Source organism: Staurois parvus, unplaced genomic scaffold, assembly GCF_062004578.1.
Source record: "Staurois parvus isolate SC_StPar_1 unplaced genomic scaffold, SC_StPar_1.0 ptg000827l, whole genome shotgun sequence".
Taxonomy (NCBI): Eukaryota; Metazoa; Chordata; class Amphibia; order Anura; family Ranidae; genus Staurois; species Staurois parvus.
Window position 1 is genome coordinate 3,200,001 of NW_028318623.1, and position 17,822 is coordinate 3,217,822.

General features: G+C 40.8%; 1 protein-coding gene across 1 annotated transcript in view; it reads left to right on the forward strand.

Moving 5' to 3' along the window:
* The window catches only part of SHANK1 (SH3 and multiple ankyrin repeat domains 1), a 724,545-nt gene that overhangs the window by 463,102 nt on the left and 243,621 nt on the right, over positions 1-17,822 (forward strand). The window contains exons 7-9 of the mRNA XM_089655187.1: positions 8,433-8,600; positions 11,321-11,437; positions 16,337-16,414. Of these exons, the coding sequence (XP_089511313.1) occupies positions 8,433-8,600; positions 11,321-11,437; positions 16,337-16,414 (363 nt within the window). The remainder of the gene's footprint in view (positions 1-8,432; positions 8,601-11,320; positions 11,438-16,336; positions 16,415-17,822) is intronic.

Consider the following 17,822-nt stretch of genomic DNA (forward strand, 5'->3'; position numbering starts at 1 on the left):
AAGATTGCAAAGATGTTAAACATACCAAGAGACACCTTAGGAAGCATCATTCGCAAATTCAAGGCAAAGGGCACTGTTGAAACGCTACCTGGTCGTGGCAGAAAGAAGATGCTGACTTCGACTGCTGTGCGCTACCTGAAGCGTAGAGTGGAGAGAAGTCCCCGTGTGACTGCTGAGGAACTGAGAAAAGATTTGTCAGATGTGGGTACAGAAGTTTCAGCCCAGACAATAAGACGCACACTGCGTAATGAAGGCCTCCGTGCCAGAACTCCCAGGCGTACCCCCTTGCTGTCTCCAAAGAATAAGAAGAGTCGACTGCAGTATGCCAAAAGCCATGTGGACAAACCACAAAAGTTGTGGGATAGTGTTCTGTGGACTGATGAAACAAAATTAGAACTGTTTGGGCCCATGGATCAACGCTATGTTTGGAGGAGGAAGAACAAGGCCTATGATGAAAAGAACACCTTGCCTACTGTGAAGCATGGTGGAGGGTCAATCATGCTTTGGGGCTGTTTTGCTTCTGCAGGTACAGGGAAGCTTCAGCGTGTGCAAGGTACCATGAATTCTCTTCAGTACCAGGAGATATTGGATGGAAACGTGATGCAGTCCGTCACACACCTGAGGCTTGGGAGACGTTGGACCTTTCAACAGGACAATGATCCCAAGCATACCTCCAAGTCCACTAGAGCATGGTTGCAGAGGAAAGGCTGGAACATTTTGGAGTGGCCATCGCAGTCACCAGACTTAAATCCGATTGAGAACCTCTGGTGGGACTTAAAGAAAGCAGTTGCAGTGCGCAAGCCTAAGAATGTGACTGAACTGGAGGCCTTTGCCCATGAAGAATGGGCGAAGATACCCGTAGATCGCTGCAAGACACTTGTGTCAAGCTATGCTTCACGTTTAAAAGCTGTTATAACTGTAAAAGGATGCTGTACTAAGTACTAAGATTGAATGTCACTTGGGGGTTGAATAAAACTGATAATGCTGTGAGCACAGAAAAGACATTTGTGGTTATTTCATTATAACTGTTATGTTATATTTGTCTGACCTACAAGTGCCTCTTTAATGTAAATGTAAGCAAGATGACTGAATGATCAAAAGCAATGTCAAACTGGCCAAAACACTCAATTTCAGTGGGGGTTGAATAATTTTGGACACAACTGTATTTGAAAGACTACAATTTTGCCCTTATTCAATATATTTGAAAAATATATATATATATATATATATATTTACACACTGCATGTTGAAATGCATTTTTATATATTACAAAATATATTAGAAATATTTTTTAAAATATATATATTTTAAATATATACGTTTACATATATTTGTAAATGCACTACAAAAATGTAGATTAAATGTATTTTTAAAGCATACAGTATATTTGAAAATGTATTTTTAAAAATATTTTCATATATTTTGTAATAAAAATGCATTTCAACATACAGTATATATATATATATATATATACAGTCATGGCCGAAATTGTTGGCACCCTTGATATTTTTCCTGAAAATCATGTATTTCTCACGAAACGTATTGCATTAACACATGTTTTGCTATACACATGTTTATTCCCTTTGTGTGTATTGGGACAAAACAAAAAAAGGGAGGAAAGAAAGCAAATTCGACATAATGTCACACAAACCTCCAAAAATGGGCTGGACAAAAGTATTGGCACCCTTTCACAACTGCGGATAAATAAGAATGTTACAAGCATGTGATGCTCCTGTAAACTCACCTGGGGCAAGTAACAGGTGTGGGCAATATAGAAATCACACCTGAAAGCAGATAAAAAGGAGAGACGTTCACTTAACCTTTGCATTGTGTGTCTGTCTGTGCCACACTAAGCATGGACAACAGAAAGAGGAGACGAGAACTGTCTGAGGACCTGAGAACCAAAATTGTGGCAAAATATCAACAATCTCAAGGTTACAAGTCCATCTCCAGAGAACTAGATTTGCCTTTGTCCACAGTGCGCAACATTATCAAGAAGTTTGCAACCCATGGCACTGTAGCTAATCTCCCTGGTCGTGGACGGATGAGGAAAATTGATGAAAGATTGCAACGCAGAATAGTCCGGATGGTGGATAAGCAGCCCCAAACATGTTCCAAAGACATTCAAGCTGTCCTGCAGGCTCAGGGAGCATCAGTGTCAGCGCGAACTATCCGTCGACATTTAAATGAAATGAAACGCTATGGCAGGAGACCCAGGAGGACCCCACTGCTGACACAGAGACATAAAAAAGCAAGACTACAGTTTGCCAAAATGTACTTGAGTAAGCCAAAAGCCTTCTGGGAAAACGTCTTGTGGACAGATGAGACCAAGATAGAGCTTTTCGGTAAAGCACATCATTCTACTGTTTACCGAAAACGGAATGAGGCCTACAAAGAACAAAACACAGTACCTACGGTAAAATATGGTGGAGGTTCAATGATGTTTTGGGGTTGTTTTGCTGCCTCTGGCACTGGGTGCCTTGACTGTGTGCAAGGCATCATGAAATCTGAGGATTACCAAAGGATTTTGGGTCGCACTGTAGGGCCCAGTGTCAGAAAGCTGGGTTTGCGTCCAAGATCCTGGGTCTTCCAGCAGGACAATGACCCCAAACATACGTCAAAAAGCACTCAGAAATGGATGGCAAAGAAGCGCTGGAGAGTTCTGAAGTGGCCAGCAATGAGCCCAGATCTAAATCCCATTGAACACCTGTGGAGAGATCTTAAAATTGCTGTTGGGAAAAGGTGTCCTTCCAATAAGAGAGACCTGGAGCTGTTTGCAAAGGAAGAGTGGTCCAAAATTCCGGGTGAGAGGTGTCAGAAGCTTATTGATGGTTATAGGAAGCGACTGATTTCAGTTATGTTTTCCAAAGGGTGTGCAACCAAATATTAAGTTAAGGGTGCCAATACTTTTGTCCAGCCCATTTTTGGGGTTTTGTGTGACATTATGTCATATTTGCTTTTCTGCCTCTGTTTTATATTTGTTCCAATACATACAAAGGGAATAAACATGTGTATAGCAAAACATGTGTTAATGCAATACCTTTTTTGTGTGAAATACTTGATTTTCAGGAAAAATATCAAGGGTGCCAACAATTTCGGCCATGACTGTATATATATATATATATATATATATATATATATCTTTATTGAAATATATTTTGAAATATATTGGATATGGCTAAAATTGTAGTATTTCAAATATATGTCAAATATATTTTTCTTCCATGTGGGTTATTTCAAAGGATTTGTATTTCTGTCCAAACATCTTTGTGATGTTTTTAATTAGATAGTTAGATAGATAGATAGATAGATTGACTGGCCTTAGGTAAACTGTTGCTTGAATTTAACTTCTCAAAACCTTTTTTTTTTGCGTTTCAATGCTGTCTTGTAGTAAGCAAGATCCTTAGAAGTTACATTCAGGCAAAAGCTATCTCATCGAATGCCAGTCTATCTATCTATCTATCTATCTAATTAGATGTTTGGACACAAATAAAAATCCTTTGCGATAACCCACATGGAAGAAAATTATATTTGAAATATACCGGTATGTTAAAAATATTCTTCCCAAATATAGTGACATATATTTGAAATACTACAATTTTGTCCATAATCAATATACAATATATATACCGTATGTTGAAATGCATTTTTATTACAAACTATATTAAAAATATTTTTAAAAATGGATTTTCAAATATACTGTATGTCTTTAAAAATACATTTAATCTACATTTTTGAAATGCATTTACAAATATATGTAAACGTATATGTTAAAATTACATTTTTACATGTAAAGAAAATCTGAAGAATATATTTTGAAAAAAAATATTTTTAAAAATATTTTAATATATTTTGTAATATACAGGTGAAACTCAAAAAATTAGAATATCGTGCAAAAGTTCATTTATTTCAGTAATGCAACTTTAAAGGTGAAATTAATATATGAGATAGACTCATTACATGCAAAGCAAGATAGTTCAGGCCGTGATTTGTCATCATTGTGATGATTATGGCTTACAGCTCATGAAAACCCCAAATCCACAATCTCAGAAAATGAGAATATTGTGAAAAGGTGCAATATTCTCGGCTCAAAGTGTCCCACTCTAATCAGCTAATTAAGCCATAACACCTGCAAAGGGTTCCTGAGCCTTTAAATGGTCTCTCAGTCTGGTTAAGCAGGAATCACAATCATGGGAAAGACTGCTGACCTGACAGTTGTGCAGAAAACCATCATTGACACCCTCCATAAGGAGGGAAAGCCTCAAAAGGTAATTGCAAAAGAAGTTGGATGTTCCCAAAGTATTGTATCAAAGCACATTAATAGAAAGTTATGTGGAAGGGAAAAGTGTGGAAGAAAAAGGTGCACAAGCAGCAGGGATGACCGCAGCCTGGAGAGGATTGTCTGGAAAAGGCCATTCAAAAGTGTTGAGGACTTTCACAAGGAGTGGACTGAGGCTCGAGTTAGTGCATCAAGAGCCACCACACACAGACAGATCCTGGACATGGGCTTCAAATGTCGTATTCCTCTTGTCAAGCCGCTCCTGAACAACAAACAATGTCAGAAGCGTCTTACCTGGCTAAAGAAAAACAGACCTGGTCTGTTGCTCAGTGGTCCAAAGTCCTCTTTTCTGATGGGAGCAACTTTTGCATCTCATTTGGAAACCAACGACCCCAAGTATGGAGGAAGAATGGAGAGGCCCAAGGACCCCGAGTATGGAGGAAGAATGGAGAGGCACACACTGCAAGATGCTTGAAGTCCAGTGTGAAGTTTCCACAGTCTGTGTTGATTTGGGGAGCCATGTCATCTGCTGGTGTTGGTTCACTGTACTTCATTAAGTCCAGAGTCAACGCAGCCGTCTACCAGAAGATTTTGGAGCACTTCATGCTTTCTTCCGCAAACGAGCTTTATGGGGATGCTGACTTCATTTTCCAGCAGGATTTGGCACCTGCCCACACTGCCAAAAGCACCAAAACCTGGTTCAATGACTGTGGGATTACTGTGTTTGATTGGCCAGCAAACTCGCCTGACCTGAACCCCATAGAGAATCTATGGGGCATTGCCAAGAGAAAGATAAGAGACATGAGACCGAACAATGCAGAAGAGCTGAAGGCCGCTATTGAAGCATCCTGGTCTTCTGATATTGTTCTATGTACAATCCTTGTTTTATTGATTGCATGTAATATTCTAATTTTCTGAGATTGTGGATTTGGGGTTTTCATGAGCTGTAAGCCATAATCATCACAATTATGACAAATCACGGCTTGAACTATCTTGCTTTGCATGTAATGAGTCTATCTCATATATTAGTTTCACCTTTTAAGTTGCTGCACTGAAATAAAATAACTTTTACACGATATTCAAATTTGTTCGAGTTTCACCTGTATAAAAAATGCATTTCAACATGCACTATATATATATATATATATATATATATATATACATAAATATATTTTGAAATATATTGAATACGGGCAAATTTGTAGTATTTCAAATATATTTTTCTTCCATGTGGGAAGACAGTTCGCATACAGTGTGTGTATTCCATCTGTGTATTCAGTGTTTTGCCTGTAGTTCAGCTTTAAAAAATTTATAGTGATTTTTTCCTTTTATGGACCTTCTTCGTCTTCATAGTAGAGTTCCTTTGGGAAAATACCCACAGCCCTGTTTCTGGCATATTTATTGTGTGCCCCCTGTTCATTCCAATGGATAGCCATAGCTTTAAAATTAGGAGCTTTTGGCCATATAATCAGGATTATTATTGGAACTCTAGTTGCCAAGCTCAAATCTCCAGTTGCCAACATCACTTCTTGCAGGCAAAGCAGGGTTTGAGATAGCTGCTTGGAGGAGAATGCTCCTCTCTTCTCCCTTCAAAGGCAGTTAATGTGCATAGATGGACCAAGTAACTTCAGAACGGACTTCCCCCCATGCAAGCACCTGCTAGGGAGTGAAGGTGAACCTGCCTGTCATGTAGCATATCACATGGCTGGAGATGGGAAGAAGGGTAAACTGCCTGTAAATTAAGTGTGCAGAGAGTGATGGAGCACTATAGCCCCAGAACCCCTCTTTTTCAGACACTAAGCATACTACAATCATTGCTTTCATTTCAGCACAGCTCACTGTGCATTCCACAGCTACTACCTTCAGTTTGCCATATGGTACTGTGTGCTTTACTTTTAGCCCCAACCCCAAATCTCAGGTTCACAGACTTCCAAAAGTTCTCAGGCATGCATTTCTGTACATGGAATAAAGAGTCACCTATAGCATGGGTCTCCAAACCTTCTAAGAAAAAGGCCAGTTTACTGTCCTTCTGACTTTAGGGGGGCAGGACTGTGACCAGTGGGAACACAAAATGCATTGACATGTCCCATCATTGGCTTGAAAGGAAAGAATGATGCCCCAATGTTCATATCAGTGGGAAGAAAAGTGCCCCACTTATGCTGTAAACAGGGGAGGACTGACAAGTCATGGGGCCCCCGGGCAATAGGGGATCATGGGGCCCCTGTGTCCTTGCCCAAACTCAAAAAAGCCTATGAAAAAGGTACCAGGGGCATCTTATGGGGCCCCTACTGACCCCGGGCCCTCGGGCACTGCCCGAGTTTTCAAATGGTCGGTCCGCCCCTGGCTGTAAATGAGAGGAATAAAGCCCCATTGATGGTGACAGTTTGTGAAATAGTGCCACAAGGCACTATTTGCCAGATAGGGCAAGACAAGGTCCACACCTGGCCTGGCTGGAAGTTTGGAGACTACTGATCTAAAGAACAAATGGGGACCACTGTGTAAAGCCTTAGCAGGGCCTAGTGAAGAGTGGTGGAATGCTTTAGGCCCAGAACCCCTCCTCCTCAGACCCCCTCTCGGAGGCTTCTATCTCCTTTATCCCACTGACATAGATGCCAATGTAGTCTTCCTCCCACATTGGGGCATTTTGACTTCCCGCTAATATCACAGATGCAGGAACATTTTTCTTCCCACTGAGACCAGTAACGCTTGGATATTTTTATTCCTTCCATTGGCACCACCTTTGCTTCCATTAGCACCATATTTCTCTGTGTGCACTCCTGTTGAAAGTTTTACTTGCTGCGGTGTACTAAGCATGCTACAACCTTTGCTTCCATTTCAACACAGCTCATTGTGCATGCCACAACTATTACCTTCAGTTTGCCGTATGGTGCTATGTGCTCCACTTTTAGCCCCAACTCCCAAGTCTCAGGTTCATTGACTTCTGAAAGTTCTCAAGTATGTGTTTCTGTACATGGAATAGTCATCTATAGTAGGTGTTCCAAACTTTCTAAGCAAAGGGCCAGTTTACTATCCTTCAGACTTCAGGGAGGTCGAACTGTGACCAGTTAGAACAGAAAATGCCCTAGCATCTGTGGGCATAAATAATGTCCCATTGTTTTCAATGGAAAGAATGGTGCCCCATTGTTGGTATCAATAGGAAGAATAATGATCGATTGATGCTGTAAGTTAGAGGAACAGATCCCCATTGATGGTGGACTTTTTGGTATAGTGCCACAAGGACAGATAAAGGCAAGCCAAGGATCACATCTGCCATTGGACCTCAGTTTTGAGACCACTGATCTATAGGAACAAATTGGGACCATGGTACATAGCCTTAGCAGGGCCTGGTGGAGAATGGTGAAGCACTTTACCTCGAGAACCCTTCTCACTCAGAACTCCTCTTGGAGACTTTTAACCTCCTTTGTTCCATTGACATAGACACCAGTGTAGTCTCCCACTGACACTGGGGCATTTTTCCTGCCACCAACATCACAGATACAGGGACATTTTTCCTCCCACTGACACCAGTAACACTTAAACATTTGTATTTCTTCCATTGGCACCACCTATGCTTCCATTAGCACCATATTTTTCTGTGGCAGATTATGTGCACTCCTATTGAACCTTTTATTTGCTGTGGTGCACTAAGCATGCTATAACCATTGATTCCATTTCAGCATAGCTCACTGTGCACCCCACAACTAGTACCTTCAGTTTGCCGCATGGTGCTATGTGCTCCATCTTTAGCCTCAACCCCCAAGTCTCAGGTTCATTGACTTCCAAATGTTCTCAGGTATGTGTTTCTGTACATGGAATAAAGAGTCATCTGTAGGTGCAAATGGGGATCATGGTGCATAGCGTTAGCAGAGCCTGGCCAGGACTGTTTTAAAAAAAGGTATGTATTACCCTACTGAAAATAAACTATGGTGACATTTTCCTTTGTAGCCAGCTATGACACTATGACTGGTGCTTAAGCATTTGTTGTTTTTTTATGTAATGTAACCTTTGTAACCATTCCTGGCTTTCTTTTATTATATATGTTAATCACATACAATTAATATAATTATATATATATAAATTTGCAATGGTAGTCCTTTAAGCTGATATCTTACATCTGTATATCACACATTGCACTTTCTTTTTTTCTTTACAGACTCTGCTGGATCTGGGTGGTTCCCCAAATTACAAGGATCGGCGAGGTCTGACTCCCCTCTACCACACTGCCATGGTAGGAGGGGATCCAAGGTGTTGTGAGTTACTGCTGTACAACCGTGCATACATTGGCACATTGGATGAAAATGGTTGGCAAGAAATACATCAGGTAACAAATAGAGCCGTATTTACCATAATAGAATGCCCATGTCATGGGCAAGTACCATGGTCACCAAGATTATAAGGGGCAGCACCAAGCCTCAAAATGTACAAAACTGTGATAACTATTTCTGTATTATAATACCCTCTTCTGGATATTTGTGGCTAAATTCAGTAAGAGAACTGTAAGAGGAAGGGTGTGTAGAGATCGTGAAAGGAGTCAGAGAGCCCTTTACAGTTCAGAAAATATGCACCTATTGCTGCTTTCTATTATTTGGTGCAGTGGCTTAACAATAGCCTAGGCATCTGCTATGGGGCTTAGGGAGGAAGGAGGACCCATTAAGGAGGTGGTTGAGCTGCACAGTTTGTTTTTATCTCCAAACACCCCTTATCTGCGTAAGCAGTTTTTTGGTAAAGGCGAACTAACCCTTCAAGATCAGTGACCATTTCCTCACACATGTCACTGCCAGGTGCCACAGAGAGAGGTCCCGTCAAGATTTTGCTGTGGGTTCCCATAATTTGGCAGTCTGTCAAGTAGAAGAGTAACCCTGAATATAAAGTAGACTATATGCTACCTCCAATAGTGCATTTTGCAGTAGTTATTTACTGAAATATAACACAAAGGATGGACCTCTATGAAGGGTGTTAACAGGCAGGAGTGCCTATGGCAGTATGATGTATGAATACAGCCCTGGTAACAACTGTTCGAAACCTTCACCCAAATTTTTTTGCAAGAGGTAAAATACTAAATGGCATGGGATTGCATGACCTACCAACTTTTATGCCTATATGTAATACACAACAAAAATTCATTTGGTTATCCAGTAAACAAAATAATATGAGCACCAAAAGGCATTTAAAATATCACCTCTGATTGGAGTCTAAATTGACCTTGTTGGCCTTCTGCAAATTGAGAAAAACATAGGAAAAGGAAATACTTCTGCTGCCAAACACCATTCCATCAAAGAGGACCCATTCCCTGATGTCTACTGGAAAACTGACTTCCAGGAGTATCCATCTGTCCTGTGTCCACCTAAAGTGCTCAATGGATCCTCCCGCTGAGCTCTTCACCATTACAGGACATTAAAGTAGGAACTGCTCTTATATTTGCTGCATAGAATTTGTAGGCCATCTCAATGGAAATAACTTTTTTAAAATCCTCTTCCAAAATGGCTGCAAAGTTATAGGGGGAGGGGGGGTGTCTGTTGATGCCACTGGTAGATGTTAACTCTTTCAGGTCCAACCACACTTTAGAGCAATGGACAGTGGTGGGATAAAGTCAATGCTCTAATGATTAAGCACTGTTGTCTACCATGCACAGATGGACACACTTGCTGGAAAATTGCGGCCATGTGATCACTTGAAAACAAAATTTTTGTTTCCATTGAGATTTGGTAAAAACTGTATGGTGACCAGTTGGGAGGCAACATTTAAAATGTGGGTTATTTTAGTATGTCTTTCTGTTTTAAGTGATGTCGGGACCACAGGGACATGGCCATTAAATGGTGCCAAGACATAAAGGGCACACAGAGCAATCCTCAGTTGAGGTGTCCAGCTTCAAGCAACAACAGCAGCACTGTAAAGGAATACAATATAGTAAAAATATTTTGCGCTCAAGTACAGTATGAATATTTTGGAAGGAGCCTCAGGTGGGTCAATAGCATAAACCAGGTCTCACTCTGCTAGGTTCCACTTAGTCTTGCTGTTCTCTTCAGACTGGGGAATCCATAGACAATATGAGGTTGATTTTCTAAAACTGGAGAGTGCAAAATCTGGTGCAACTTTGCACAGAAACCACTCAGCTTCTAGTTTTTTTGTCAAAGCTAAATTGAACAAACTGAAGTTAGAAGCTGATTGGCTACCATGCAGAGTTGCACCAGATTCCAAGTGCTCCAGTTTTAGTAAATCAACCCATATATGTGAAGGAACAATAAAGAGGAAGAACAAATGAAGACACACCAGCTGTGTGCATTAACCAAGGCACTATTTATTCTGAAGATAAAAGTAGGAAATATACTCACAAACGACAGAACACTGCATGCTTAACAAATCTCAAATGGGACGACCAACCCCAATGTGCATGCCTCCAAATGGACTAGAAAGACGTCATACTGTCCTACATATGCTGACATGTTTGAAGGCTGACGCCTTTACATAGAAGTCCATCCTTTGCACTGATGCATCAGCATCTTTAGGACATATGTAGGACAGTATGACATCTTTCTAGTCCATTTGGAGGGGGGAGGGGAATCGGTTCTGGTCATCCTTTTGGAGATTTGTGCATGTTGTGTTCTAACATTTGCGAGTATATTTCGTACATTTATCTTCAGAATTTATAGTGTCTTGGTTAATGCACTAAGTTGGTGCTCCCTCTTTTCTCTCCACTTTCCACTCTAAAGGAAGATTTAACATCTGAAGGACATACTAAACTATTTGAAGATATAGAAGTCGTGTTTTCCAGAAAGTGATGCTGTAGCTCCTGCTGCAACAATTGGCCAAATGGAAAGGAAACATGTAATACCTGAACTTCAAACTTAGAAACCATTACTGTGGGGCAGATCTAGCCCTACAGTACTCCTACAGAAGGTCAGAGTCCTAATTACAATGGACAGGATCAGGTGGATTTATGACCAAATTTTTGATTATTCACTTGTCTTTTTACAAAGATCTAAATGTTTAGTCCACTGTGATGATACTGTAATTTGTGGTTGTGTTTTTCTCTTCCTCCAGGCCTGTCAGCATGGCCACTCACAGCACCTAGAGCATCTCCTTTTCTATGGCGCTGATCCCGCTGCCCAAAATGCTTCAGGGAATACAGCCCTCCATATCTGTGCCCTGTACAATAAGGTGAGCCCTGCTGCTATTAATAACTAAGCAAGACACAGCACTACTGACATGAAAGTCATACATTTCTGTTAGTTGGGAGGTAATGCCTTCAGAGTCATTGTCATTCTTTCCATTTTTCTTTCTTATACATGATCAGCTATACAGTGTACCAATAAATAATCTTGCATTTGTCGTTCCGGTTGAACAAAAAATGGTTTGTTTTTTGCACAACTGATTACCCAAGCAGACCAATACCTGCATGGAGTTTGCATGTTCTCCCTGTACTTGTGTGGGTCTACTCGGGGTATTCTGGTATCCCTCCACATTCTAAAGACATGCTGGTAGGTTGATTGGTCTAAGTTGGCCATAGTATGAGGTTGATTTACTACAACTGGAGAGTGCAAATTCTGGTGCAGTTCTCCACAGAAACCAATTAGCTTCCAGATTTTATTGTCAAAGCTTCATTGAACAAGCTGAAGTTAGAAGCTGATTGGCCACCGTGCACAGCTGGGCCAGATTTTGCACTCTCCAGTTTTAGTAAATCAACCCCATTGTGTTTGTTTGCATGCGAATTAGGGACCTTAGAATGTAAGGGCAGGGACTAATGTGAATGTGCGATAGATATAAAGCTCTGAAACTGGGGAAAATCCTACGCTAAGTGTCAAACACAAAAAGCTGCATGCTAATCATCCAAACAGAGGACCAAATAAACCAAAATAAAAAATAGGTGAACTGTTCCTTTAAATAATAAGTGACCAATACCCTATTTAAAATTGTGAATGCATAATTAAGATCAACATGAGATGAATATCCATCAAATAATCAAACACAACAGAAAATTTGTATATATACTATATATATTTATATAAACTCTGTTGCCAAAAGTATAGGCCACCCTCCAAATCATTGGATACAGGTGTTCCAATTACCTCCATGGCTACAGGTGTTCTACAAACATTGGTGAAAGAATGGGTCGCTCTCAGGAGCTCAGTAACTCCAAGTGTGGTCCCGTGATAGGTGGTCACCTGTGCAATAAGTCCATCCGTGACATTTCCTGGCTACTAAATATTCCACGCTCAACTGTTAGTGGGATTATAACACAGTGGAAGCAACTGGGAACAACAGCAACTCAGTCACCAAGTGGTAGGCCACGTAAAGAGACAGAGCAGAGTCAGTGTATGCTCAAGCACACAGTGCGCAGAAGTTGCCAACTGTCTGCAGAGTCAATAGCTAAAGACCTCCAAACTTTGTGTGGCCTTCAGATTAGCACAACAACAGTGTGTAGAGAGCTTCATGGAATGGGTTTCCATGGCCGAGCAGCTGCATCCAAACTTTACACCACCAAGTGCAATGCAAAGTGTTGGATGCAGTGGTGTAAAGCACACTACCACTGGACTCTAGAGCAGTGGAGATGTGTTCTCTGGAGTGACAAATCTGGAAATATGCTGGATGTGTCTGGTTATAGTGGTTGCCAGGAGAACGGTATTTGCCTGACTACATTGTGCCAAGGTGCGGGGTTATTTTTAAGGGGTTGGGCTTGGCCCCTTAGTTCCAGTGAAGGGAACTCTTAAGGTGTCAGCATACCAAGACATTTTGGACAATTTTATGCTCCCAACTTTGTGGGAAGAGTTTGGGGATGGCCCCTTCCTGTTCCAACATGACTGCACACCAGAACACAAAGCAAGGTCCATAAAGACATACATGAGCGAGTTTGGGGTGGAGGAACTTGACTGGCCTGACCTCAACCCCATAGAACACCTTTGGGATGAATTAGAGCGGAGACTGCGAGCCAGGCCTCCTCCCCCGACATCAGTGCCTGACCTCACAAATGTGCTTCTGGAAGAATGGTCAAACCTTCCCATAGACACCCTCCTAAACCTTGTGGACGGCCTTCCCAGAAGAGTTGAAGCTGTTATAACTGCAAAGGGCGGGCCAACTCAATATTGAACCCTACGGACTAAGACTGGGATGCCATTAAAGTTCATGTGTGTGTAAAGGCGGGCCCCTTGTAAAGCACAGCGTACATTGTCAGCACTATATAAATACCTGTAATAAATTAAAGTGACTATCCAAAAGAAAAATAAATCTCATCCAGAAGTATCAGGCTGCAGTGCCCCTAATGGTAAAGGACCAGAAACACGGCACAAATACTAATATTTTAGCTTGCAAATTACATTTTTCAGGCATAATATTTGTCAGAAATATCTGAAGGCGCTAGAATAAATTTACATCATATTTTCACTACATATTAAAGCCCCAAATCACCTACATATTGATCAGTGGAATTAAGTCTTATATCTCATGCTCATTTTTCAACATCAGATATGTTTCAGCATGCATCGTCTTGCTGTTACAAGAAAAATCAATGGCCCTGGAGAGGCACACAATGGTAGATGTATAGAAGCAAAGTGAAAATTCTATATGTAAAAGTCCATATATAACAAGTCCATAAAATCCGTATTAAGCGATCCGTATTTTAAAGTAACATTAGTGGTAGCCCCCCATAGAGTGAAGCAATCTCTATAGGAAACAAAAGGGAACACACTGTGGCGCCAGACTAAGTGTAGCAGGTTAAATTAATGGATTATTCAAAGCTTGGTGATTGGCTTTGAATAAATGCATTAATTGAACCTGCTACACTTTGTCTAAGGCCCCCCATGTGTAACCTTTTTTTTTCTTCTTGCTGTTACCATCCTTTATTGTACTTCAGTTTGATGTATATGATCGATCAGAGATTAAGATTCATTGTTATTAGTTTGTTGCTGCGTGTATGTATGTAAAATATATATATATATATATATATATATATATATATATATATATATATATATATATATACAGTATATATATAACATGTATAGAGGCACTCACGGGTTTTACGTTTTGCAGCAGAGGTAAATCAAAACAATACTATAGAGGTCACCAGGGGCAGACTGACCATTTGTAAACTCGGGCACTGCCCGAGGGCCCAGGGTCAGTAGGGGGCCCCATGAGATGCCCCTGGTACCTTTTTCATAGGCTTTTTTGAGTTTGGGTAAGGACACAGGGGCCCCATGATCCCCTATTGCCCGGGGGCCCCATGAGTTGTCAGTCCGCCCCTGGAGGTCACCCACCATAAATTCTTAGAACAATAGCAGCCTGGGTGCAATCCATAAAGATGATACTGTATATAGAACTCCATGGAAGCATTTGCACTCCTTGGAACTTGCAACAGGAGGTTCATTAAAGTGTTTAGTATAGGAAACCACCAGTCTACCTTACTCAAGAACACACAGTACTGTGCAAAAAATTATAGGCAATTGTGTAAAAATGCTGTACATGAAGAATACTTTCAGATATAGAATAATAGTTTATTTTTATCAATTACCAAAATGTAAAGTAAATGAACAGAAGAGAAATCCAAATAAAATTAATATTTGGTGTGATCACCCTTTGCCTTCAAAACAGCATCAATCCTTCTAGGTACACTTGCACACAAGTTTTGAAGGAACTCGGCAGGTAGGTTGTTCCAAGCATCTCAGAGAACTAAACACAGATCTGTGGATGCAGGCTACCTCAAATCCTTCTGTCTCTCCATGAACTGTAATCCCAGACAGACTCTATAGTGTTGAGATCAGGGCTCTGTGGGGGCCAAACCATCACTTCCAGGACTTCTTGTTCTTCTTTATGCTGAATAGTTCTTAATTACATTGGCTGTATGTTTGGGTTGTCCTGCTGTAGAATAAATTTGGGGCCTCCCTGAAGGTATGGTTTGATGGATAAGTATCTGCTTGTATTTATCAACATTGAAGACACCATTGATCGGGCAATATTGAGGACTGTAGATGCAGTTGTCCTCCAAGGAAACAATGCAGCAGATGAAAGACACATCATGCTTCCCTTCAACATCAGAAAATGCCCAGCAGTGCCATCAGCACAGAACTGTCAGCAACCAGTAGGACACAGGTACACCCATCTCTAATGTCTGGAGAAGTCTGGCCAGAAGTGGTCTTCATAGAAGATTTGTATCCAAAAAGCCATAGCTCTGATGTGAAAAAAAACTAAGTCACTCAATCATGCAGGAACACACAGGAACTGGGAAAAATGGCAGCAGGTGCTCTGGACTGATAAGTCAAAATGTGAAATATTTGGCTGTAGCAGGAGGCAGTTTGTTCGCAAAGAGATGGAGAGCAGTACAATAATAAGTGTCTGCAGACAACAGTGAAGTATGGTGGAGGTTCCCTAAATGTTTGGGGCTGCATGTCTGCAAATGGAGGTGGAAATTTGATCAGGATCAATGGTGTCCTCAATCTGAGAGATACAGGCAGATACTTATCCATCATGCCCAGGGGCGGACTAACCATTCAAGCACTCGGGCACTGCCCGAGGGCCCGGGGTCAGTAGGGGGCCCCACAAAATGCCCCTGGTACCTTTTATAGGTTTTTTTGGGTGTGCTTTAAGTGTGGGCAAGGACACAGGGGCCCCATGATCCCCAATTGCCCGGGGGCCCCATGAGTTGTCAGTCCGCCCCTGATCATGCCATGCCATCTGGGAGGTGTGTGATTGGTCCCAAATTTATTCTGCAGCAGGACATCGACCCCAAACATACAGCCAATGTAATTAAGAACTATGTTCAATGTAAAGAAGAACAAGGATTCTTTCCATTAAAATTATAGGAACCCAATTACACCATATTGTAACCTAATCTAAAATAAACATATACATTTAAATATAGCAAAAAGGTCCAGATGATCAATATCCTATACTTCATATTTTATATATTCAATATACAATTTATCTGCAATTATTTACCTAAATACTAATTTAATGGTATATCAAAGGTACTTCATGACCAAATATACTCTTTTCTGGATGACTTTATTAGTTCACTGCCTACAGTTGCTTACCCTCGTGCCTGTATTATTTTATATCTTGCTACAGGAAAGTTGTGCTCGAGTATTGCTGTATCGTGGATCAAGCAAAGACATCAAGAATCACAGTGGGCAGACCCCATTCCAGGTGTGGATCTCCCCCCGTTCATAAGTGTGATATGTGACCTCATGTCATTCCATGTTAAATCATAACCATTTTATATTGGAGCTTTGTTTTATGTTTTGTTAAGAAACGTTCTGTGTAGATATCTTTGTTGCTGCTGCTTTTAAAGTAGAGTGCTCTCCTCTGGGCAGCACAATTTTCCACAAAAATGGTTTCTGATGATATCAAACAAGTGTTTAAAGCGAGCCTCAAAATGGCTTAAAGCTGAAGTTTTTACAGATTGTTTTTGCCTTTCCTAATCCCTCCTTTTCTCCTTCATCAATGTGATGAGATTTTTAAATATAACCTTTCAGTTTTCCTTATATACCCCAAATTATCTGTATTATTATTATTATTATTATACAGGATTTATATATTATTATTAGTATTATACAGGATTTATATATTATTATTATACAGGATTTATATATTATTATAATTATTATTATTATACAGGATTTATATATTATTATTATTATACAGGATTTATATATTATTATTATTATACAGGATTTATATATTATTATTATTATACAGGATTTATATAGCGCCAACAGTTTGCTCAGCGCTTTACAATATAACGGGAGACAATACAGCACCAATACAGTTCAATACAAGATGGTTAGGAGGGCCTGATCCTTGGAGCTTACAATCTAAGAGGGAGGGGCTAGTGGTACAAAAGGTAGTAACTATGGGGGATGGACTGGTAGGAGGAATAGAAGATTCCATTATTAGCTGAGGGCAGGATAGGCTTCCGTGAAGAGATAGGTTTTCAGAGATCGCCTAAAAGTGAGCAGAGTAGGTGATAGTCTGATAAATTGGGGTAGAGAGTTCCAGAGGATGGGAGAAGCTCTGGAGAAGTCCTGGAGATGAGCATGGGAGGAGGAGACAGGGGAGCTAGAGAGCAGGAGGTCTTGAGAGGAGCTGAGTGTACGGTTTGGGTGATATTTGGAGACAAGATCGGTGATGTAATTTGGGGCAGAGTTATAAATGGCTTTATATGTTATTGTTAATGTTTTGAATTTTATCCGTTGGGCAATAGGAAGCCAGTGGAGGGATTGGCAGAGAGGGGTGGCAGATACAGAATGGTTAGTAAGGTGGATGAGTCTGGCAGTAGCATTCATGATGGACTGAAGAGGGGATAGCCTGCGATGAGGTCGGCCAATGAGGAGGGAGTTACAATAGTCAAGGCGAGATATAACAAGGAAGTGAATAAGTTGCTTAGTGGTTTCCGAGGTTAGGAACGGTCGTATCTTAGAGATGTTGCGGAGGTGAAGTCTACAAGATTTGGACAGCGATTGGATTTGGGACTGGAAAGACAGATGGGAGTCTAGGATTACACTTAGTACCCTGGCATGAGGGGAGGGATTGATGATTGTGTTATTGATCTTGA